Below are 24615 nucleotides of genomic sequence, written 5' to 3' on the forward strand. Positions count from 1 at the left end.
TGAGCAACGTGGTCTAGTGGAGGGTGTCCCTGCCCATGGGAGGGGTGGTTGGACTAGATGATCTTTAAGGTGCCTTCCAACCCAAACCATTCCATGTTTCCATAAATGTGCAGTCTGGGGCTGGACACAGGTAGCTCCGTGCTTGCTTCTGTGTTGTTCAGTGTCTGCTGTTTCAGAGGGCTTTGAATCCACACTTGCCCAGAGGTGGAAGCCCTGCAAGGAGGCAACAACATGTTATTTCACAGAGGGAATGTTCTGGTCTTGTGTCACAACCCAAGACAGAGCTGTCAACAGATTATTTAACAACTGAATTTGCATATTTTTTAAAAGTAGTTTTGTGCCAGCCTCAATGAACAAGATTCTGCTCATCATCAAGAGCAAAATATAATCTTGCTAACTAGCCTAAACTCTGATAAAGGAGACTGATCCCAGGTTAGGGAGGTTCTCATCCCTAAAACCAAGCTGAAGGCAGAGTCTGATACATGAAGCACATAAGCTTGTGAAAATGAAGAGAGAACTGGGACATCCGAATTCATAGCTGTGCTGGTAACTACTTTAACCCTTGTTAAACTGGGTAAGAGTTCACACTGAAAAGTTGAAGAAGCAGGAGACATAAGGTATCTTGACTTTATTAAGGTTTTGACACTGTCTCCCATGTGGATTCCCACAAACTGAGTAGGGAAACACATGCCTAGATGAAACCACAATGAGCCAGAAAGCCCAGGACTCTCTGAAACTGTCCCAATTCAGTGTGAAAATGAGAAACCTTTTCAATAATCAAAAAGAGAGATGGTAAGAACTTGTATGGGACATCAGAAAATGGTCTGTGTAGCCCAAAATCTCTCTGAACGTCGCCAGCAATGTCTGTCAGGGGAAGAATTTAAGAAACATGATAAACAGTGATCTTTCCCCTCTTATGTTCTCCTAGCACAACCCCTCCATTGGGTCTGTTGAGCAGTCTCATTAGCAGCATGGGTAACGGGGTGGAAAGGAGATTGAGACAATGTAGAGATGCTACCAAACTGAGAGCAACAGTGAGCCCAGAACAGAATAATCCTGACACATGGGAAAAATAATTCAGAACCCAAACCAAAATTCACCCCAGGCCAAGTCCTGCACCACAGGCAAGCGAACCACCTAAACAGAGAACGGGTGGACTCACAGCAGAAAGCAAATACAGCAGTAAAAGTGAGCTTCCACCTACCTACAAGGTCATCTTTTGTGAAAAAGGCAAGTCATGCTCTGGACACATTAAAAGAACAGCTGTGCACACAGCTGATGAAGTAATTTTTGTGAGGACTTTGGGGCCTGATGACACAATATGGTCTTCAGGGCTTGGCTACAGGGCCGCACTCTGGAGCACATGCCCACACAAAGGGATCACTGAGGCATCGCCATGTTACCAGGAATTGGCCAGAGACAGCAGGCAGCTCCGTGCTGCACTGAAGATGCAACTGCAGTGTTGCACGGTGCTGATAGGCAAAGCTCTCCTCACAAGCCACATGTGCTGCTCCTCACTGGCTCAGTCCCATGTCCCTCTCACAGCCCCCTGTATGCAGGGCTCAGCCACCCGCAGCAGGGAACACAACCTCAGCACCGAGCGCCCAGCTCAGCCACAGTGCCACACCATCACAGGCAGCCAAGCGGCTGCTGAAAACCCAAGGTGAGCAGGTCAGCCCTTTGGCATCCCACCCAGCTCTTCTACACTAGAAAATCTGACTGCCTAACATCAAGGTCCTACCCTACAGGGTCTGTACTGGGACCAGTACTATTTAATATCTTCATCAATGGGATCAGTGGGATCAAGTGCACCCTCAGAAAGTTTGCTGATGATACCAAGCTGAGCGGTGCTGTTGACATGCCAGAAGGATGGGATGTCACCCAAAGAGACCTGGACAAGCTGGAGAAGGGGGCCTGGGAGAACCTCATGAGGTGCAACAAAGCCAAGTGCAAGGTCCTGCACATGGGTCGGGGCAGCCCCTGGTACAGGCTGGGGGATGGAGAGCAGCCCTGCGGAGAAGGACTCAGAGGTACCGGTGGACGAAAGGCTGGACATGAGCCGGCAACATGCACTCGCAGCCCAGACACCCAACCGTGCCCTGGGCGGCATCCCCAGCAGCGTGGGCAGCCGGGCGAGGGAGGGGGTCCTGCCCCTCTGCTCCGCTCTGGGAGACCCCCCTGCAGCGCTGCCTCCAGCTCGGGGCTCCTCAGCACGGGACAGACACGGGGCTGTTGGAGCGGGGCCAAGGGGGCACAGAAACGCTCCGAGGGCAGGAGCCCCTCTGCTGCGAGGCCGGGCTGGGAGAGCTGGGGTTGTTCAGCTGGGGAAGAGAAGGCTGCAGGGAGACCTTATTGTGGCCTCTCAGCGCTTAAAGGGGAGCTGTAGGAAGGATGGGGGTGACCTCTTTAGCAAGGCCTGTTGTGACAGGACAAAGGGTGATGGTTTTAAACTAAAGGAGGGGAGATTCAGACTAGATATAAGGAAGAAATTGTTTACTTTGAGGGTGATGAAACCCCGGCCCAGGTTGCCCCGAGAGGTGGTCAATGCCCCATCCCTGGAAACATTCAAGGTCAGGCTGGACGGGGCCCTGAGCAACCTGATCTAGTTGAAGATGTCCCTGCTCACTGCAGTGGGGTTGGACTTCTAAAGGTCCCTTCCAACCCAAACCATCCTATGATTCTACCCAGCCCTACCTTTGTACGGTCTGAGGAAAGAACCTGGCTTAGCTCTCTGCTTGAACGGTCCATCTCCTTAGACAGAACCTGTGTCCCCAAAATTTAGCCTTCTAAAGCATTTGATACAAAACAGTTCAAACACCCTCCACAGATAAAAAAAGTAAAAAAGAAAGTGGGCAGCACTGTCAGATAATTGTTCAGCTGATCCTTGTTTGCTGACTAAGGCCAAGCAGATGAATGGCCCCTTGGAGACTGCACTGTCATCCTGCTGACCAGAGAGAGCACTTAAAGGTATACCTATATCAGTACATGAGCCCTCCTTAGGTCTGTCCTCTGCCCCAGGGCCAACTACTATGGAACGAACCTCCCTGCACTACTAAACCCGCTTTGTCTCCAAACGGGACTGTCCTCACCTGTGCTAACTCCTGAGCCATCCCTGGGAGCCATCTGGGAGGGTCCAGGCCACACCATGCCAAGAACCATAGCACCATAAACCAGCACCAATGACAGTGATCCATGGCTCAGGAGTGTCCTCTAGCACTCCTTAGTACTAGTAGGGAAAACCTTTTGGGAACAGCTTAGACGAATGGCCAACTTTTAGCTATGTTTTGGGAAAGGCACCCTGTCCTCTCTGCACTGCACCTCCTCCCATGGCCTGCACCCAGAACTCACTCTGAGCAGGCCCAGCAGGCACCGCACAGACCCTCAGGCTGATGGCATGGCAGCACGAGGAAGTAAAATGAGAACTGAATTAAAAATGATCACTCAGATTTAAATAAATGTCTAAACTTTAATTTTTCATTAATCTTTACTGATAGCCCTTTAACTCAATAACCCTCAGCAGACATCTAGGACAAATTACTTGATAAAATTCAATATTCAAGCATAAGGCCAGTTTTAACTGCTCTCTTGTAGGGCCTCTTTATAAACCATTAGCACTGCTATCTACCCACTGAACAGAACGGCCCCACCGCTAGAGGAAAAACATGATCACCAAAATCCCCAAAATCAGTAAAGGTGTTACCCTAAGTCTATGGAAAGTTGCTCTTGCTGTGGGGGGATTCGTCTTCAGGGTACGCTGCTGTTTCCCTTGGCTCATCTGCTCTCCCTTGCTCTGGCCTAGCTGACATCTGACACAGCTTCCCCGATGCAAATTCAACGCTTGCCCTGCTTAGTGCAGGTGCAAAAGATGAAACTGCTGGCACCATTTTAGGACACTACACTGGGACATACGGACAGCAGTGCTTCTGCAGGAATGCTCAGCAGCCTGCCCTGCCCTGTGCTTGCAGCCAAAATGCATGGGGTTGAGCGAAGGCTACAATTAGTAGCAATTCAGACTTGTGGAAGGGCCCCCGAGGAAGCCAGGGAAGATGAATAGATTAGAGGTGCTGCTGCTGCTCCTGGAGCAAACCAGGGTTTAGACCTGAACTGTAAATGTCTAGTGGCAGGGCTGTGTCTGTACGGGAGCCTGCAGTGCACTGTGTGCGTGCATGCTGGCAGTGGCAGGACTGCAGCAGCTCACGCATGTGCTGGAGTCCAGAAGCACCAGAAATGCTGAGCGACCCTGCAGCTTTTGGACAAGCATTTGTTAGAGAGGGGAGAGACTAGCAGCATCCCTCAGCTCAGCTGGCTGGGAAACAGCAGTGCTTGACGATGCTGGCACGAAGAGCCCAGGATTCCTCCTGAGGACAGCCATTTGAAATGCCTCTGGCACGAAGGGTAGCCAGCTTGGGTTACACCATGCAGCCCACCTACAGGACTCCCCAACACTGGCAGCATCGTTGCAGGCTCGAAGCAAACCTTTCAGTGCAGGGAGGAGACTGTCTCCTATCTGCTCCTTCTGCAATCCACGAAATCCACATTCTGCCCTAAAGCAATACTTTGCGTGCCGTTACTAAACCGAGGCTCCATCATCTGCTTGGAGTCTCTTCCAGAGGTGCTTGGGGTGCTCTGTGGGAAGCAGCCAGCTGAGCCGAGTGAGCCCCTCACGGGCTGGGAGCCAGCAGGACAGCAGGCAGGCAAGACAAGGCATGACACACCAGCAGGAAGCCCTGCCATTAGCGGCACAGGAGCGGCGGATACCCCACCCACAGCACACACTGACTCACAGACAGGCAGCAACGCAGCCAAAGCCTGCGCAATTTCTCCCCGAAGTCATCTGAAGTAAGGGGACCTCAGGTACAGCGTTTCACGACGACTTGCGCAGGCAAATGAAGGCTGGCTGGCTAACTAACTCACTGCAAGTAATCTCCAAATCCTCCATGGCCTCCCAACACAAACGCTCGGGAACTCTGTCCCCTGGCTGTTCCACAAATATTAATTGTGATCTTGGACTCCCTTATAATGACAGGCATTTTTTTTCCTGTGTGAGCTCCCACCCTGCACCTTCAGAATATATGGTTTTTGCTCACCAGCAAGTGCAAACGTAAATGAAAGGAGGTATTCAGGAGCTTGTGTCATTCTCTTAAATGTGATTTATTCAGTGAAGACAGCTGGGTGGATTGGAAGACTCTAACAGGAGTCTTTTGTGTTCAATATATTGCTGAAAATACCCTCAGGTAACAAAAAAGTAAATAAAATTACTTTTACAAACAGATAACAGCCTGGATCTCTTAAGGAGTATGCTGCCTTTGGAGAGCACAGTTGTAGCTGTGGGAACTTAAACACAGGACAGTGCTATGACACTGGGCAGTTGTGCCATTGAAAACAGCCCACTCAAACCCCCTGGTGGATTTATGGACCGAATATTTTCACCTGCAGTCTGAGCATGTCAAAAGGACAACGGGCATTTCACAAACAGGACATAGAGCATTGCACCAGAAGCTGGGCAAGTGGCCCAAAAAGGTGAGCGTGTCTCACTGCCCTGGCAGGCAGAGACCAGCCACGCGCACTGTGCTACAGGCCCTGCTCTGGGCTAAGAGCTGTGAGGGAACACTCGATGCTGAGTTAAGAGGTCCAAGGTCTGGTGACTGGCCACTGTTGAGCCTTAATGCAGAAAGAGACAGCAGAGGGATGTCTGGCCTCTGATCCCTCTTCCCAGAAACGGGCTGGAGTTATTCCCCACTCGCTTGCATAAAGTGAATAGTGTGGGCACTGACACAGCAGAATAGCCACAACCTCCCAGGAAGAAGATCATCCAGAGCATCCGGCTGCTTCCTTCAGTACACAGCTAACAAGCTGTCTGGGGTCAGAAGCGTGGGACAAGATTTCCATCAGGAAGGTGCTGAGCGGTACTTCTCCCACAGACAGGGCTGGATACCCTGAATACACCAACTTCAAAGTTTGTCCAGCTCCTACCAGCCCACATCCATAGGGCACAAAAGGGTTAAAGATGCCAACCAACTCATGACTATCATGGGAAAACTTTGTTCCAAATTCTCAGTTTCATGCTGCTAGAAAAGCAGCAATCTTTAAATACCCTACATTAATAAAGAGGCAGTTCTACTGGGCAACTTGCATTTGCTTTTAAGTCCACTGGTATGTAATGGACCATGGACAACAGGTACTCTGGACAGAAGACAGACAAATTCTATTGCTCTCAAAGCACATGTATTCCTGCAAGCATTTCACAAGATGCTAATGAGGAAATCTGCAGGTTCAATGCCAAGCATTAATTTATCTGAATCCCACCCATCCTAAATGAAGATCAGAGCCAAGAGGGCATATGCTGTTCTTACAGCACGTTTAAGAAGTAGAGAGTGAAAATTTGAGTATAAGCCACAAATGGCAGCAGAGGGTCTCCCTCCAGCACTCTTCCAGGGCATGGCTGGCTAACCTTGCTCCCTCGTGTTATTTATGTGTTCTTTTTCCCCTTGTACTCCCTGGACTGAAGGAAGGATGTTTCACAGGAAGGAAGGACTGGCTTGGCTGTACTGAGATGGGACCACACCACTTCCCCCACCAGGCTATTCCTTTCTACAGAGGAGGGAAGGAGTGGGAAATCCACATATTCTGTCTCATCTTGGTTGCCAGTAAGGGGACGAAGTTAACCCCAAGTGTCACAGAACCTAATCCAGGTCCCACTACAAGCAGGGTTAGTGTCTAAATCCGAAGCAGGTTGCTCAGGACTGCACCAAGTTGTGAAAAATCTGCAAGAGGCCCCTGGGACACTGTTCCTCTGTCAGATCAACCTTGTGGTAAAAAACATTTTCTTTTACATCCAGTGAGAATTTACCATGTTGCAACTTCCTGCACCTGGATTGGGGCAATCCCCAGTATCCCCAGTACAGGCTGGGGAATGAATGGCTTGAGAGAAGCCCTGCGGAGGACGACTTCGGGATGCTGGTGGATGAAAAATTGAACAGGAGCCAGAAACATATACTTGCAGCCCAGAAAGCCAACTGTATCCTGGGCTGCATCACAAGAAGCATGGCTGGTGGGTGGAGGGAGGGCATCCTGCCCACTCTGCTCTGGTGAGATCCTACCTGCAGTGCTGCGTCCAGCTCTGGAGTCCCCAGGTCCACAGGAGGCCACAAAAACGATCTGAGGGCTAGCACACCTCTCCTGTGAAGAAAGGCTGAGAGAGTTGGGGTTGTTCAGCCTGGAGAAGGCTCTGGGAGACCTTATTGCAGCCTTTCAATATATAAAGGGGGTTTATAAGAAAGACAGAGAGAGACTTTTTACCACGGCCAGTAGCAACGGGACAAGGGGAAACGGGTTCAAACCGAAAGAGGGTAGGTGTAGATTGGACATAAGGAATATACTTTTTACAGTGAAGGTGGTGAGGCACTGGAACAGGTTGCCCAGAGAACTTGTGGATGTCCCATCACTTAAAAGTGTTCAAGGTCAGGCTGGACGGCGCTCTGAGCAACCCGGCCCAGTGGAAGATCCACCTGACTCTCAACACTTCAGACACCACCTCACCCACACCGAGCAGAAGAGAACAACCGTCTCCCTTGACCTGTGCTGTTACTCATGCAGCCCCACACAGTGTCACCGCCATGCCACCGGCGCTTTGCTGACCCTGTCCAGACCATTGCCACCAGATCTGCTTTTGCAGAGAAGTGCTCTGTGTGCCCCAGCAGCTCACACACAGCACAGCCAGGCTCCAAAGCAAGGACCGTGCTGAGCGCTCCCAGCCACATGTGCTGGCAGTCACAGCGGTCACTGGAGGCACACACGGCAGAGATCTCTAAATAAAGAAGAAATTAAGAAAGAAAGGAGGAGGGGAAAAAAAAAACACCGAACAACAACAGCCTTAATGTCCAAATAGGCTCAAAATGCAGGCAGCAGAGGAAAAAGTGAATGGACATAATCTGTGGGTAAGGGCTTGGGAGCATATTTTTGTTGTAAGACAGGGAAAGAAAGCTAGAGCATGAGGCTTGCCACTACTGCTGCTAGGGGCAGATGCAGGGAAGGTGACCCAGGCTCAAGGAGTGTTGCACAGCAATCAAGGTGCCACACGGCAATCAAGGCAGTCAACAGGGCACAACTGTTTCTCTGCACACAGCCGCTGCTGTTTTACTCTGCCTGTGCCTAAACCCAGCCTTGCATCTGTAGCTATTTAACACTCAGCTACCAGGAGCTCGTTTACTGTCTATGCTCTGCAGAGACTAAGCACTCAAAGAGCCACCCCCATCTTCCAATCACCACAGGAAAATGGTCCCCCCACCTCCACAGCAGGCTGTAGCATTGCCTGCATTCACCTTCAAACACAGTTTCATAGCTTTCCCAAAACACTGATAATACTCACCCTCCCCTTCGTAGTACCTCTGTGACGGTTCTTTTCAGAGAAAAAGAAATGCCCTATTCCAAACCGTGCTTCTTGTTGCTGCGCTCTGCCCAGTGCAAAAAGCTACCTGAAGGCAACATCCAGAGAATTTAAGAGCATATGCAGGCAGTTTATAATATACTATCAAATCTCACCAAATATGCTATCAAATCTGAGCCAAATCTCACAGAGAAACATCAACACTCACATGTTACACAGGACAGCTTTATGCTAAGACATTAATCACACTCCACAATACTAAAACCAATCCCAAACAGTAGCTATACAGAATGGTATACAGACAGTGGAGTGAGAAGTTTCATTAGGATTTCTCGACTGCTGCAAGTTCAAATTCTCACCACAACGCAATACTAACAGTTATTTATTATCACACAGGAATTATTGTTCTCCAGTAAAAACAGACATATTTCCAAATGATTCACACTACCTGAGGAATTAGTGTTTTTTCAGCTCTGTTCCAGATCCCAGGTCAGGAATCTCCTTTCTATTCTGGTAAATTCCACTAAGATATCACATGTAACAACAAGTTCTTGAAGCAGTTTCATCAGATTTTCCCTTTAAGGTAACCCACTGCACTCCCACGTGAGGCACAGGCACCTCAAAGGCACAAGCAGCTGAAAGTGCTGCAGTGGAATCAGATGATCAGCACAAGCTTGGAGCCTCCGCAGCCTCCTTTTGGCTTTGGAAACATACCCTGAGATTTTCAAACCAACCCAACAGGGAAGCCACAAGCCAGCGCTGTAGCTTAAAACCCAGATAATGTGTATAAAAGCAATTTTGAGAATGAACGTGAAAACAAAGTCTGACAGATTCTGCTGCAACATGTAACGAGGGTGCAGCACTGCAGCAAAATGTGTCGTTCCCAGCTGCAGGACGCCGTGCTGCATGCAGCACGGTGTGGCAGAGCTGACAACACCAGGAAGCAGAGAGCTACGCTGCCAGAAGCCTGCGCTGCACAGCCTTAAGCTGTTTCACCTTTCTGCAAGTGTCTGGACTGCATGCAACAACAGAGGAAAACATGAAAAGTAAACATTCCAGGTAAAGAGAAACGTGCTTGACCTAATTAATGAGATGCTTGGGCTTACGTTCATTGTAATCAGTCATGTAGAAAGGCATATCTTCAGCTTAGGATGAAGCTACCACTTTAGAGGTCAATTAGAACCCTGCAACACATATATTACAAGTATGGACACAGGTCTTACCACGTCACATAACAATGTCCTCGCTCTTTCACGCCTACTCCACCTTTTCCTACGGTGGCACTTGCATTTCCAGCACAGCGTGCCAGCTGTTGCCTGCTCCTGTGCCCTTGGAGTGGATGCCAGTAGTTGATGGGACGACCCGCTACACGTTGCCCGCTGGCTCCCAGAGTGGGAGTGGTGCTGTCCTGCAGCAGAGGTGGCATGCGCCCAGGAGGCATGTTCCTCAGCCGCCTGGCAGGACTGCTCTGCCGTGACACAGGTCAGGGAGCCCTCTCACATCACCTGCCTACAGAAGCAGATGCTCTTCTCTCCTGCTGTGCAGCCTGACACATGACCCCCAACCTTCAGGGGTTTTGTAATATTAACCACCAAAGCCGATTCCTACCAGGACTAAGAAAGCCTCAGTTCTCATATCCTCCTGCTGCTCTGCTTCTTCAGAGGCATGCGGCGCACACCTGGGGGGGTGTGTCTGGTCTTGGCTACAACGCCATTTGCAGGGTGTTCGAATGAAATCTGTCCTGCTACTTCTGAGCCAAGCAATCACAAATCCAACCAAGGAAAATGGATTTTCATGACAAAAAATCTTATTCGTATTCACCAACACACCCCCCAACCATCAAGTTTGCAATTTGAAATCACAAGCCTCAAAAATGTCTAAGTTAATGAGTTAACTTGATACTAAGTGAGGTTTGATACCATGGCATGGGCTGTACAGAAGGTCAAACTATGACTTAATCTATGACTTAAAAACCAATTAGCTAAGTAAATTCAGAACTATAAATGTTTGCATGCAGGGGCTTGTCCATGCAGCACTGATTAAAATCATTAAAGCCTAACACTTTCCCCTTGGTGACTGGAAGGGGCAAAAGCACCACATTCCTCCCAAACCAGGGCAGATGGCGAGGGGGTGGCGCAGAAGTGCCCGTGCTTGGCAGCACAAGTTCCACCCTGCTTCACCCTGAAGCGTGCAGAAGCCCACCTGTAAAAAGTGGGATCTGCCCAGAGAGCTGGGCCAGCCCACTCATGCTGGGCTGTGCACAGCCAGTTCCACGAGGGCCAGGGCAGCACAGGGGATGAGGCAGCTCAGGATGGCCAAGGAGCAGCAATACAGAAGTTTCCAGCTCACACAAAGTATTTACACATGTGAGACCAGTGCATTTTGCTGGCTCAAGTTCAATATAGCTGATGAGAACCCTGATGATATGACTCAGAAGTTACTTTGAGAAGAAGATATTTGATGTTTGCCCAATCCAGTGAAGCTCTGACGAACAGGGCCAAAATTGTTAGGACTTAATAAATATGGGAACTTTTCCACTGAAGTCCTCTAAACACGGTGTCTGTGCGAGCAGGAACTCTGCAAAGGCAGCACGTCCAAAGTCATCACGAAAGCAAGGTGGTGGGCAGAGATACAAATGCTGGCACACATGCAGTGATGCTTAACGGGCTCAGGGGATGCTATCACTGCACAAGTGACCTCACAGACTTTGGACCAGATCCTCACACTGAAGTTCTACTGTAATTTTTAGGTGGCCCTGCACCACGCCTGCCCTCTTCTAGCCCTGCGCTCCCCTCTCCTAGCCAGACAAAAGCAACCCTGCAGCCAGGCTGGGAATTAGACGGGGTTAAAGCAGGTGGGGGGAGGCCAATGGTTAATTTTCACCCAGACCAGCTCCCACAGCTGCACGGAGTTTGTATCGGCCTGGTAGGGCTGGAAAGGGCACCCGGAGGAGAAAGCGGCTGGGATGAAGGGAAAGGCAAACCCATCTCCTCCAGCTACAGTGCCTACCTACACTGACATAGTGCTTCCCAAAATCGTGACTGCAGAGGATGTGAAAATCCCTGTTTGCCCTCCGAGCTGCAGCAGCAAGCAGCAGCTCCCATCTGCCCACTGTCACACAGAAACAAACTTAGCAGCTGATGTTTCCTTCCACTTCACAGCTGTGGATTTTGGCAACCCTGTCCCTAAGCGAATAAATGATCCATTTCATTCCTGGGGTGTTGGTGTGGATCCTAACAGGTTCCACCATTGGCAAAGCTTATCCAGCTCTCATGGCAAAAGGCTACGTAGCAGGCTGATTGCTAGGTATAACATTAAAACTCATGTTTTCTAAAAGCCCTCTTTCCTTTCAGCCCTTTACTGTAACGGTGCATTCACCTTTCCAGATTGTGTTTCTGTGAGAATCTCAAATGTTCAGGAATGCAAACATAAAATTTGATGCACCGAAATAGTCTTGGCTCTGTTTTACAGAGAAGGAAACAGAAACTGCCTGTGCATGGTGTTTATGCTCCTGCGCATACTGACAGTGCGCTTAGGTAAGGCTGCTTGTTGCACCTGCGTATCTTACTCCACCCGGGCGAGGGTTAAAGAACACAGGGCTGAACTGTGTTACAACCCCTTATCTGCCAAGATTAGGGCCTCCGCAGGGGAGCATCACTGCCAAAACCTACAAAGAGAAAGCCAGAGACACAAAAAGATTAAGGCCTGAACTGCCACATTTTGGTGGCTGACATCCAATGCCACATGGTATATTTGATCATCTCAAAAAGTGCTCTGAATTTCAGGTTGCTGAATCAACCCCGCCGACTCCACAGCAATGGCATGATCGCAGCACCTTTCTGGAGTCAGGATGGTTCTGAAGGCTCCTAAATCTGGGCAATTAAAGGCAAATTTTTTGTGGGTTTTCAACCAAACTGATTCTGTCACCAGCTTTTAACCCTCAAATCCAGAGAGATGTGACTGTCCACAGTGTGTGCAGCGGGTGGCTGCAGTCACCACCACAGAAGACTGCCTTCCCCTGTTACCCTGGCAAACAGCTGAGCTTGGACAGGGAGGTGAATGCCACCCTTGGTGACTACGGAGAGAAAAGGAGATCAAATTAAATGACTCAAAGCCCTCCAAAGATGCAGCCCACCTAAAGCAGAGGGAAGGATGAAGCAGATCACCAGCACCAGGGATGCAGGAAGTGATGGCGAGCAACACTGCCCATCAGCTGTCACCAAGTGTTTGAGAACACTCAGGCTTTCTACTTCACATGTGCAGATCCAGACAATACCCAAGGCAAAAAGACTGTACAACAGACTAGCAAAGACGTAACTAACAAAGTCATAACCACCACAACTAAAGTTCTCCCTTCCAATACATTTTAAGGGTTCCTATGACCTGCCTTGCACTAGCTAGTGCAAAACATATTGCTGCTACTAATCCTCACCATTATGTGACTCTTCCAATCCAAACGGCCTCCTAAAAGAATTATTTGCTTCATTTTAGTGTAACAATTATATCAAAATTGTCCTGTTTTGTCACTTGGATCAGTCATACCAGCCACACTTTCTGAAAAGCTTCCACGAGGAAGGAGGCGCATATCATTTGGTTCCTCACCGACCGCAGCCCTCGGTGGGAAGGAAAGGTTTTGCAGAGGACAAGCACAACCTTGCAGTGCCTGTGTGCAATACTATGGTAAGGTCATGCTCGAAGATGCAATCACCAACCCCTTTTAACAAACAAAATAATGTGGTCTAGACTGTAAGGCACACCGGGCTTTCAAACATTACTTGTTCTGGTAATAGCCACATTTGAAAGCATTGTTTTTTAACAAGAGCTATTTTTGTCTACACTTCCTAAGTCACGTTAAATAAATGAATTCAGAAACTTATTCTCAGTTGGGCCAAATTTTCAGACCACAGAGAATGCCAAAGGGCTAGCAAAGAGCCCGCACTGCCATAACTTATTTTGACTTCCTAGAAAGTAGAAATCAGTCAGATTACCCTGCACTGGAGTGAAGAAACTTTAGCATTTATAGGATTATGGGGAAGCTGAGGCTGAAGAGCGGCTCCAACCAGAACAGAGGCATAGGGGTTAGTTAATGGGCACCTGCCTACTCTTGAATTGCTCCATTCTCCCACACCCCCTTACCCCAGATTTACTCCTGCCTGCAGGAACTTTCAGCCACACATCCAAAACAAACACAGCAACCATCCCTCCACATCCTCCTCCTCCCCACAGTGCCTGGCCTGGTACAGGCAGCCCCAACCAGCCCCCGCTGCCGGGGTGTAATCCCAGCAAGGGTGTCCCAAGCCCGGGAGGCATCCTGCACCCCAGCCCCCTGCACAACCACTGCTCCCTCGGGCCTCTCAGAGCCCCAGGGTGGGGGTTCAGCCCAGCAGGCAGTGCCAACCGTTTTCTGCCATCCTTACCGCTGCAGAGCCAACACAATGGAGGAATTATGCTTCTACAAGTGCCGTGGACACGGAACAGCCATGGAGCACACTGCCCCTGCTGAAACATGCTGGCTGGCCATGGGCTTCATTAACTGACCAGCGCACATAGCTGTTGGTTTTGTCCTCACAGAGGGAGCAGAAACACTGAGGAACTCTGTCCCTCCTCACTATCCAGCAGGCCGGGAGATGCGTACCTCTGCCAAGAGACTGTGGTAACTGCATTTTTTCCCTAAACTCTAAATGCCTGAGACTACTCCAGGGTTGTAAAAATACTTCCCCCTTTCACTGTCATCGCTGTGTGGTACTGCTCAGAGAGGCGCTCACCCGCCCTGGCGGCTCTCAGAGACTTGATGAGAAGCAACTCAATGCACACTGTGATGACTAGCACTCTTTCCCGTGATTTTTGTGGCAGATTTTAACAGAATTTATGTACCAATTAAAATCTAATCCCACTGCGCTTAACTCAAATGCGCTGATTAGTTGGGACGGTCACTTTAACTTGTGTTTAGTTGGTTTAAAGGCTTCAGATGTAGCATTAGAGGAAGAAAAAAATGCAGATTTGCAATGAAAGCGTGGTCACCAAGGACAACCACCAAAGGTCTGCCATTCCAATTGCTTCGCATGCCAGCACGTGGAACACCTGGTGAAGCTGAATGCGGTACTTCTAAGAAATTTTATGAAGAGAAAAAGAAAGGTTTTGCAACACCCCATCAATGAACTCCCTCACGATGGGGGAGCCAAGGAAAGCTAAAGTGACTAACAAAGGCAGAGCATCAGAAGAGCTCACATATAAAAGGGAGAACATTATTAATTATATGATAAGTGTGGGTGGGCTGGGGAAAGAAGGGGGAATTCAGAAAAACTAAGCAACAGGAAAGGGAGGATATGGCTGCAGCCATTAAAAAAAAATTATTATTCCAGAAATCCCATGCTTTGAGCGCCTGGAAGCCTCCAAAGTCTCAGCTAAGACCTTGCCCAGGGCAGCTCGCAGCAGCCCCGGAGGGACGGAGCCCTTCCCGGGCGGGCACCGGGCGCTAGCGGGGCCGCTCTCCGCTCAGGAAAGCGGCTGTTCCGGTCACGTCGGAAGGAGCCCGACGGCGGCTCCATTTCCGAGCGGGAGCCGAGGCCCCGGCGGGCGCCGCAGGGCCGGGCAGGGAAGGCGGTCTGCCGGCCGCGGAGACAAAGCGGATGCCTCGAATTCCTCCCCGCCCCGCCGGTGTGGCGGGGCCGCGGCACCCCCCGCCCGCACCCTCATCGCCCACCTCCGCCTACCTGGGCAGCGGGAGCGGCCGGGCCTCCCTCCCGCCCGCGGCGCGCTCTGGCCGGCGGGGCAGCCCGGGCTTGGGCAGCCGCAGCCCGCGAGCGGCTCCGGGCTCGGACGGCGGGTGCGGGCGCTGACAATGAGGGGAGGGACGCGGTACCGGGCGGTGCTTGACGTCAACGGGCGCGGGGCGGGGGCTGCTGGGCCCGGCCCGGACGCGGTGCGGCGCCGCGGCGCCCTCGCTAGGCCCTGGAGAGGGGGGTGAGGGAGCGTCGGCCATTTTGGGGGGGATCGGGCCGGGCCGCGCTCGGTGGGAGGGGCGGGGGGAGCCTTGTGGCAGCGCTGAGCGGCCGCTACCTTGTGGAGGGCCCCAGGAGGGAGACGGGGGGACCGGGGATGGGGCGAGTCACTCGCCGGCGCTGAGCGCCGTGGGGCGGCTGCGGGACGGGGCGCAGGGTGCGAGAGAGGCCCGCTGGTTTCACGGTGGGTCTGTGCACGGGAGCCCTCCACGCCGAGTCCTTCCCGCGGTTCCTCCGGGGGCTGCCGCCGCCCCAGGGTTCTGGGGTGGGCACGGCCGGCGCCGTCGCGGGCGCTTCCTCCCGGCCCGATACACGGGGCGTTCACAAGAGTCTCCCGAGGAACGGGGCAGAGCCTACTGAGGCGTTTGCGTTCCAGGACCTTCCCTGCCTGCCCCCTGCTGCGTCATGTCTTGGAGTCTGCGGCTTGGCTTAGAATCAATCGGGGACCCAGCTGTGGTTGTTTCCGCCGCTGGTACGTGCAGCGCAGAGACATTTAGATGGGATCGGAGACAAGACACCTTTCAGCACTAACAGGGAAAAGCTGCTCAAAGTGTTACTCGGCTGTGAGCAAAGCCCCAGGGCTCATGGGTGCCGACCTGGAGGGTGGTACGGTGGCAGACACCGAGGAGCGATGGCTCAGTGCGTTTGTGCAGCACGGGGCTGCAGCTGCGCAGCTGAGTCAACACAGGATCCAGTCAGCAGCTGGTGGGTGCTTCCAGCCTCCCGGCAAATGCAGCTGGATGTGGCAGTCTCACAATGCATTGTCCCCTTTTGCCAGTAGGTATGTTAGCTAAAATTATATTTCCAATACTGTTTTATTTCAGACAGTGCCGAAGCAAGGTGCTTCAAGCACTAGGTGATTTGGCTTGTGATGCTCTGATATTGTACATGCTGTCATACTGAGTTAAAGTATTACTCTTTGGTTCTGTTCCCATAGCACAGTCTGAAATATACTTGTTCTGAAAGAAGCGTCAACACTTCAGAGTGAATTTTCTAGGTTTACGGCTAACATCCAAGCTCACACAAAGATAAAGAATGAACAAGACCTTACTTTTAGGCAAACTGAGGAGGTCTTGTGTACAGTCATTCTAACTGGGGAAAGTCTTTGCTTTTCTGAAACTCCACCTGTGCACCAGCGTTCAGCAGTGGAGGCACATGTCGCATGTGCTCTGCAGTAGCAGTTTTTTGGTTCTCTGCATTACAGATTCTACTTCTAATTTCCAAACTGGTATGAGGGAGGTTTGCTAACGTAATGCCAGCTTTTGAAATACATCTAGCAGTGGCATAGCTGGGTATAACTGTAAGATGAAATGGAAGAAAAAGGTAAATTTTTATTCAGCATGTACTAAATGCACGTGCTCCAAGCTTGCCAGGAGTTGCGTACATTAGAGCCTAGGGTGCTTTCCATGTGCTTTTTGGACTTGCTGTGTTGGAAGAGGAATGGGGCTGTGCGTGGCTACTTTTTTGTAGAGAGTTTATGGTGAAACTCATTGCTGCAGCATGATATTGGCACCAGATGTTCATAAGTGTTTCAGAAAAGCATGAAACAAATAAGGGAATGAAAATTCTGTGAGGGACTGCCAGGGGATCACAACGATGCCTCCTCTGACTAAAGACGAACCTGAAGAAATGTTGGGAAAGTGTTGTTATATGTTTGGCTTATTCTTATACCCTTCTTCAGGCTTAAGCTACTTGCTGTTGTCCTCATTGGTTTCCACAGTGAAAACATCTGAAAGTGTATCAAAAGCCTAAATTCCCTCCTGGATATGGATGGGTGCAGCCAAATAGAGAAGATCCAACTCCATATCATGGAGAATATGAAGGAGTTTAGAGCATCGAGATGTTTGGAGGCCAAAACCTCTGGTTATGAGGCCAGAGGTGAAGGTGGCTCGGGTGGCATTGGTCCTGCAGAACCTGCTCACAGCAGGAGCAAGACAGGGGATGTGGAACACACTCATCGTCTGGATCAAGTAGTTGAGAGATGCTGTGGGGGGACCACCCCATATGCAAAGTCAGCATAATGGGATCTACTTGATCTTGCTGACTGTAGTTCAGGAAGTATCCAATGTTGATGACACTGGTCAGAAAAATCCAGCATTGTCTTTCTGGATAGAAAGAGCACCATGCAAGCCCCACAATCTTCAGTGGCTTTAAGTGCCAAGAGATAGCATCTGCCTGGCCCGAAGTTCCAGCAGCCATTGTGGGCACCAGGTGGGGCCCATGGGATAAGCCACCCTTGCACTAAACAGGTTTAAACATCTTGCAAGATGTTTAAACTTAAATATAAATGTATTCCAGCTGGGAGAAAATCAATGTGTTTCCATCCAAACACAGGTGTTCAAGTCTGGTTAGGCCAACAAGCCCCAGAGAGCAGTCACCCATGAGAGATCCTGAGCATGCAGTGGCCGAGCATTTCTCCCCCAGTGCAGTCCAGTTGACTCACCATGATAACACCCCTGTGCCCGTTCCATGTGGATCCAAATGTCTGTGGAAGGTGGAGACCTGCTGACGCACATATACCCTGGGCCCAGCATTGAGGTGTAGGTATGTAAATAACGGCACACCTTTGTCGCTAGGTATGAGGAAAACATGTTCTCCGCTTCATCACGGAGATTTTGGTGGAAGCGGCTGCAAGGGCAAGGAAGGCATTGTGAAAGCTGTGTGCCTGCTGCTCCCTGACAACATGCCGCGTGTTGGCTCTTTGCTGGTGGCAGGGCACCTGGGGGATCCGGGCTAGGGCAGGGGCTAGGCAAAGGGCCCGTCTCTGCCACCAGGCTCAGCACCACCATCATGTGTACCACGTGTAGAAGGCTGTGGGGACTGCAGTGTGAGGTAGGGACAGTGAGTGGAAAAACGGAATGACAAATGTCAGACCTCTGGGACTGCGTGGGAGACACCCGGCCCGCTGTGGGTGGTGTGGAAGTGGCATGGCTGCAGCTGGCGATAGAGTGGCTGTGGCAACAGGGCTGCAGCTGCCTGGGCAGGTATCTCAGAGAAATAAGCTTAGTATTGTGGGATTAGAGAATTAGAAGTTTCTGTCCCGGGAAAGGAAATGTGATACATGAGGAAAAGAGGAGAAATAAGGAAGCTTTCTTGGCTGGAAGACTATCACTGAAGTGGCGGCCTCCTCTTCTTATGGTACTTGATAGACAGGTTGTTTAGTTCCAAGGGTGCAGGGTGTAAGTAATATGGGAAGATGTGTCCAGAGATGATGGGGGCAGGGGAAATGACAAACACTCATCAAATCATGAATAATACGGGGAAGCAACAGCAGCTGTTAGCATGTCTGACAACAGAGGACCCATATGGGTGTAGTAGGTCTAAACAAACAGAAGTAGCTCATGCAGTTTATGCACAGCTTGATAACATAAGAAGTGGATGGCTCCAGGATGCCACGAACACCAGAGGCATGAGGTTGAAAAGGGATTAGACAAGCTCAGAGAACAGATTTCTCAGTGGCTATTAAAAGTGTCTGTCTGAGTCATCTTCCGGTTCATGAACTCCCTGAACTGATTCTTCAGATATTCTTGCTATTCTGTACTTGCTCTGTTTCTATGGTGAATTTAAATGAGGTGTCTAAGTTGATCTTACAGCTTGCTGATGATGATACATGCAGTCTCCTTCCCTCCCTACTTCTGTGTCTGTGCTGCTTCTGTTGTTCCAGTTCTGGCATTTGTTCGGTTCATTAAACTGGCAGAAAATCAATGCAGAGTGAATACTTTTCTGCCAGTTTAGTGAGTTAAATCAGCCCACTGTTTTCTCAGCCAGTGGTATCCATCAAATCAAAATTTCTTGCTTCATTCTGCAGACTAGATTTTTTTAAGTGGAAGTGGAGATTCTCCTGTTATTACCTGATTCCAGGTAGTCAGGCTTTAAGTATTTATAACATCAGAGTCATGGTAGCATCCTGATATTTACTGAATTAGTTTCTAAAAGCTCCTGACAGAGCTGGAGCCTTGGCTGTGCTAGGTGCCACACCGAGTTTAGGAATATTATTAAACACAGTAAGCAGGAAAAAGAAAGAGATGCATGCTTGTGTGGGCAGCAGTGCTGCATAGCTGCTAGTCTTACATCATTATCAACACTTTATACAGCAAACAACATAAGTCTTGTTTGGTTTGGGTTTTCTTGTGTGTGTGTAACTATATCTTGTTCCTAGGATCAGCAAGATACCACCATTACCTCCCCTAGGAGCCTGCAGCTGTATCAAGGTTCAGTAACAAAGGCACTGGGAAGCAAGCAGCAACATCAGAACCAGGTCGATGTCTTATTCAGTTCATACTGCTGCTATCTTTCTCTTGGTCAAAAAGCATGTGCTGTGGCATTACAGTGAGAATGTCATGTCCTCCTCAGACAGAGGATCTTCTGTTTTTCTGTTTCCTTTAGAAGATGCCAGTATTCTGGAATATGCAATGTCCTATGTTAAGCTAGGAGACCTTCCCCCAGTCTCCACAAATGGTTCTTTGAGTTACAAGACCGTGCAGGATCCTGGAGTTGTATCCCTTTGACTTCATGTAGTCACACAGGTCCCCTGCTGCAGGCCTGATATGAGACTGTATATCCCATTATTCCAGCAGAGATGGTTACACCAACCTTTTGTGATGCCTGCATACCTCAGCTACCACCAGACTGACACTGGACTGGCGGTGCCGTCCCATCTGTCCCACAATGGTAGAAGCTGGGAGTGGCCAGGACACAGGGATGGCAGCCCAGAAGGGAGCCTGGAGCTACAAGTTATACACTATGTCTTCACACAGGTTATGCCAAAACAGCAAATTAAATAGTGCCAGGGCCTGGCCTCAGGTGTAGAGAACTCAGTTGTCTACAGTAGTGAATGGTTCATTCCTTCCCCAATATGGCTGTGGCCTGTGCTAGCTCGCATGTCCCCAGGCAACGCGCTAGCACAGTTCAGGAGTGAGCACAGGCGGGAGAACCACCACTGCCAGTGGGCACTCTGGACACACTCTGGAAGCTGTCTGTGGACATGGCCAGGTAGTGCCACCATCAAAATCTCTTGAGCTGGACCGAGCTAGATCAGCTCACTCTTGGAAGGGGAGAGGAGCTGTGTCCCACACAGGGCAGCCTTAATTGCCCTTGGTGTGTACTGTGAGAGAGAGGACTACAAATCTGTGACCTACACAGCTGCTCTGCCTGATTCTGCAGCATGTGGGTGGTCTGGGACATTACTTTATGGTTCAGTCCTGAGCAGAGGCACCAGCACCAGGAAGAAGCTGCAAGACTGGAGAGCGAACGCAAAGGAGAGGCTGAAGAGCTGTTGTGGACCTGGGCTGTGGTGGAGTGTGTTGGGATGGCCACAGCAGTGGATGGTGGAGATGAATTTGGGCAGGCCTAGAGATGGAAGAGCAGTGAGAAGAATGATGGCATAACTCTTTCAAAGCAATGCATGCTGCTGATATAGAGTATGGATGTGACGCTTCTGCTGTAAAATGCCCAGAGACTCAGTTAAATGAACTTTGGGATGCACCACTTGGTGTGCTGGCCTGTCCAAGACTTCAACCAAGAGCTCCATATGCCAGCTTCTCACCTGCCAAATGGGGGAAATAATCCCAGAGACAGAAGTTCAGGTTAGAAGGGAGCTGCTCCGCTCCCCACAGCCCCAGCAGAGCGTCCTGACATTGTGACCTCTGACAGATGTTTGTCTGACCAGTTCTTAACGACTTCCAGAGACGGTGATGTCACATCCACCCCAGCAACCTTAATCACTAAGAAAGTTTTCCTTGATACGTCACTTCATTCTATCCTCCCTAGCTCCCCATTTCTTGTCACCAAGGAGTGGCGGCTCTTTTCTGAGGTCCCAGTCATCCGCACGGGCACTAACTGTATTTTCCTGTTTCAGTTTGCGCATGCAAAATTTAAATAACAGAAATATAAGATCAAGGTACTTTTCAATAATTTTCATGCTATTTATTTTGTAGGATTTCTGCACTGGCTATTCTGTTCATGATAAAATGTGTAAAAATTATTTCAAATAAATTGTCTTCTTTCTATGGTTCACCAAAAGCATAGCTTCAGATGACATATTTGTGAAATATCCATAGAACTTATATACATGCTGTGCCTTCCATGCCCTGCTGCTTATAGTCAGGCTGTGTCACACAACAACTGAAAAAGTTACAGGTTTTATCCGTTTCATATGGCTAGGATACGTGCCATAGAAAATGTAGACATCAGATCCTGTTCTCCAGAAACTCTCTCAGCCTACATAAATTGTTAATAACATACAGCAGAAATATTGATGTCCTGCAAATATGCACATTTTCCTCCCATCTGGTTACAAAGACATGGCAGAGTTGGATAATATGTGTCGCCTCACCATACAAACCCAGCTCTCTGGTTCGCAGTCCTTCACGTTACAAAGCTTGCTTTGTGTGTTGATCTTATATACACAAATGATCGCTGCAGAGACCAGACAAGTTCTGTTACAGGATACAAAATTCCAGACAGAAAGTACCAAACTGGCAAGAAGTTCCCACGTACATGCACAGCACAGGGTAGCAGCAGAGATGGCAACTACCACTCTGTACCTTAGGAATAAAAGCACAGACAGTTTCCAGGTAGGCTGCAAGATTGCACAGGGGTCAGTAACACAACAGGAGAGGCTCAAGATGAACACTTTTTGAAATTTATTAGTTTTTTGAAAGCCTGTTTAAATTCTTCATTAAAAGCTGTATAAATTACTGGATTGATCAATGAGTTTAAGTAACCTAACCATGTAAAAAAGTCCAGTAGGATGGGATGAAACCAACAAGCATCTTGGCAGATTGGTAGGACAAGGGACATGACAAAAAAAGGCAGCCAGCAGAAAATGAAAGCTCCCAGAATAATGCCTAAAGTTTTGGTGGCTTTCCGTTCTCTTGCAGCAGAAATTCTTTTTCTTTCCAGGACACTGTCTGCAAGTTTTATTTTAACATGATTGATAAATATTGGCGATCCACCTGAATGGGAATGCCCTTCGTGCAGGCTAGCATTAATGGAGCAGAGGGAGGACCCAGCAGAGCCGGTAATCAGGTGTGCAGTAGTAAAACGTTTCCCATATAATGAGGTTGGCTTCAGAATCCTGGATCGAGCTGCTATGTAAATTCTACCGTACAATATCAGGAGGAGCACAGTCGGGATGTAGAAAGCTCCACAAGTGGAATAAATTGTATAGGAAATTTGATCTGTGTTCACAGTGCACTTTGCAATTTCTTCATTAGCTTTCACTTGCCTCCAGAAAAATGGTGGCACAGAAATACTAATAGATATCATCCAGACCACGGCAATCATGAGCGCTGCTCGGCCAGCGGTCCGGCGTTTGGCATATTCCAGAGCATCTGTGATAGCCCAGTATCTGTCCAGTGCAATAACACAGAGGTGCAGAATTGAGGCTGTGCAGCATGTGATGTCTGATGATAACCAGATATCACACAACACTTGGCCAAAGGCCCATGTGTGGGTGACAGTGTAAGCGATACTGATGGGCATTACTAGGACAGACACTAAAAGATCGGTCACTGCCAAGGAGCCAATGAGGTAATTTGCAGGTGTGTGGAGCTTTCTAGTCAGAAAAATTGTAATAACAACAAAAAGGTTTGCAAGGATCGTTGCCAAAGTTATAACAGACAGAAGGACTGACAGTGAAATCTTCAGCCCTAATAGTGTCCTTTCATCCAAAGCCAGTGACGTTTCAGTGAAAGTTAATGATCTATTTGCTGAGCTCTGGAGAGAGAGCTCTGCTGAATGGTTGTACTGAGTCATCTGCTCTGATTTCACTTTTCACTTTCCAGTGTAATTTTTCTGCAATGGTAAAGAAAAATGCTTACTATTTTGCTGAAACAACTTTTCATACTGGAGTCCAACAGTGAAGAAATATTAACCTGTTGACAACTTCAGCTTACACCATAGATGAGGTACTCTCCTAAGCTAGATTTTCCATCACATCACATCAATGGCATCATTGTTAAAGCAAAATGTTAACATAATCATCCAGACATGATTCTGGTGTACGACAACACAAGCGGGTACAGTAAGTGGTGGGAATTCAGGTGGTTTTCCTTTTCATCTTGCAGATGACTAAATCATTCTTCATTATCTTTTATTCACACCTCCTTTCTGAACTGATCTTCTGCAAAGCTACATAAATCAATACTGAAGAGTGAGAGGCTAAAAAAGAAACATCTGGGCATGTAATTGATGTCCCTATGGTTGGGACAAAGCTATCCTCTCTAATAGCTGAACGCCATGTTTTTTATATTTATAAGGGACACTTTATTAGTAGAATACCCAAGGTACAAAACAATGCTGTCTGCATTCCTTCTGTAAACATGATTTCTGCCAGATTTGTAAACCAAGACCTTTTTCTGAAAAGTGCAGAGCTTTGTTTTCATTTATTTCTCCAGACCATTCAGGTTTTCTCTTCAACATACAGTCTTCAAATGCTGAAGTCAGGTGTTGGGTACCAGAATTCATTGCGTTGGTGCTGAAACACCACAGCATGTTCCAAGTACGGAGATGTTTCTGATCATGCACATGGTGATTGATTGTAATGACTTGTGGAGTGGTGGTTTCCTCAGAAGAGGAAGAATAGACTGGTTAAGGGGATCTGGAAAAAGAAAGCGAATAGTTTCGTCCAGAATAGCGACACATGAGTTGTGGAAGTCAAGGTATCACAGTATACAGTCTACAGGCTTTCCATACTTTTCTTTAGATTCACTTAGTGTAACCTGAAATCTTTACAAGCCTGAAGGAAACACACTAAGACAGGCTTCCTTAAGACCTTTCATTCAGATTCACCCGCAAGTACCAGAATATCACTTACATTATGCCAGCCCAAGCTTTCTTGAAAGAGATGCTGAATATGGGTCACGAACAGCCTTGAAGCACGCTGTGAAGGCTAAAAAGAGAGATGCCGAACCTCTCCGAGAAGACAATCACCAGGCCAGCCTCTTCGCAGCCGTCGAGGAGAAACGCCTCTGTCAGTCATAACTGGTACAGTTTCATGCCATCTGAGACGCAGAGCTGAGAGTCACTCGGTTAGGAATCTGTGGAGCAAGAGCATCACATATTCTACGTGAAACACTAACACTTTGGTGTCAAACAGCCTCTCTTGAGTTCCTGAATCCTAACAGAAGAAACAACACTTTTTGTGTTTGCATGTTTGATTTTTTTGTAAACATCGACCTTCTGTGAGTTAAACTTATTTTTAGAGGTACTTTTAAGGTGTATTTT

The 24615-nt window shown here is 48.9% G+C and overlaps 2 protein-coding genes and 1 long non-coding RNA gene across 3 annotated transcripts in view; 1 reads left to right on the forward strand and 2 right to left on the reverse strand.

Annotated features, from left to right (window-relative positions):
• Positions 1–15238, reverse strand: part of LUZP1 (leucine zipper protein 1) — a 41785-nt gene extending 26547 nt beyond the window's left edge. The window contains exon 1 of the mRNA XM_075114471.1: positions 15100–15238. The gene's annotated coding sequence lies outside the window, so the exon portion shown is untranslated. The remainder of the gene's footprint in view (positions 1–15099) is intronic.
• Positions 15239–17791: 2553 nt separating this feature from the next.
• LOC142066685 (uncharacterized) lies at positions 17792–21408 on the forward strand. The gene is made up of 3 exons (XR_012663761.1): positions 17792–17931; positions 19547–19645; positions 19774–21408. It is a non-coding gene; the product is annotated as an uncharacterized LOC142066685 (long non-coding RNA).
• Positions 21409–22008: 600 nt separating this feature from the next.
• Positions 22009–23239, reverse strand: HTR1D (5-hydroxytryptamine receptor 1D). Its single transcript, XM_075114478.1, has one exon. The coding sequence runs from the start codon at positions 23143–23145 to the stop codon at positions 22009–22011; it is 1137 nt and encodes a 378-aa protein (XP_074970579.1). The 5' UTR covers positions 23146–23239.
• Positions 23240–24615: the final 1376 nt, after the last annotated feature.

The sequence above is a fragment of the Phalacrocorax aristotelis genome, chromosome 20, assembly GCF_949628215.1.
Source record: "Phalacrocorax aristotelis chromosome 20, bGulAri2.1, whole genome shotgun sequence".
Taxonomy (NCBI): Eukaryota; Metazoa; Chordata; class Aves; order Suliformes; family Phalacrocoracidae; genus Phalacrocorax; species Phalacrocorax aristotelis.

Excerpts from the sequence above, each read along its gene's own strand:
- HTR1D (XM_075114478.1), bottom strand. The coding sequence starts at position 23,145 with ATGACTCAGTACAACCATTCAGCAGAGCTCTCTCTCCAGAGCTCAGCA.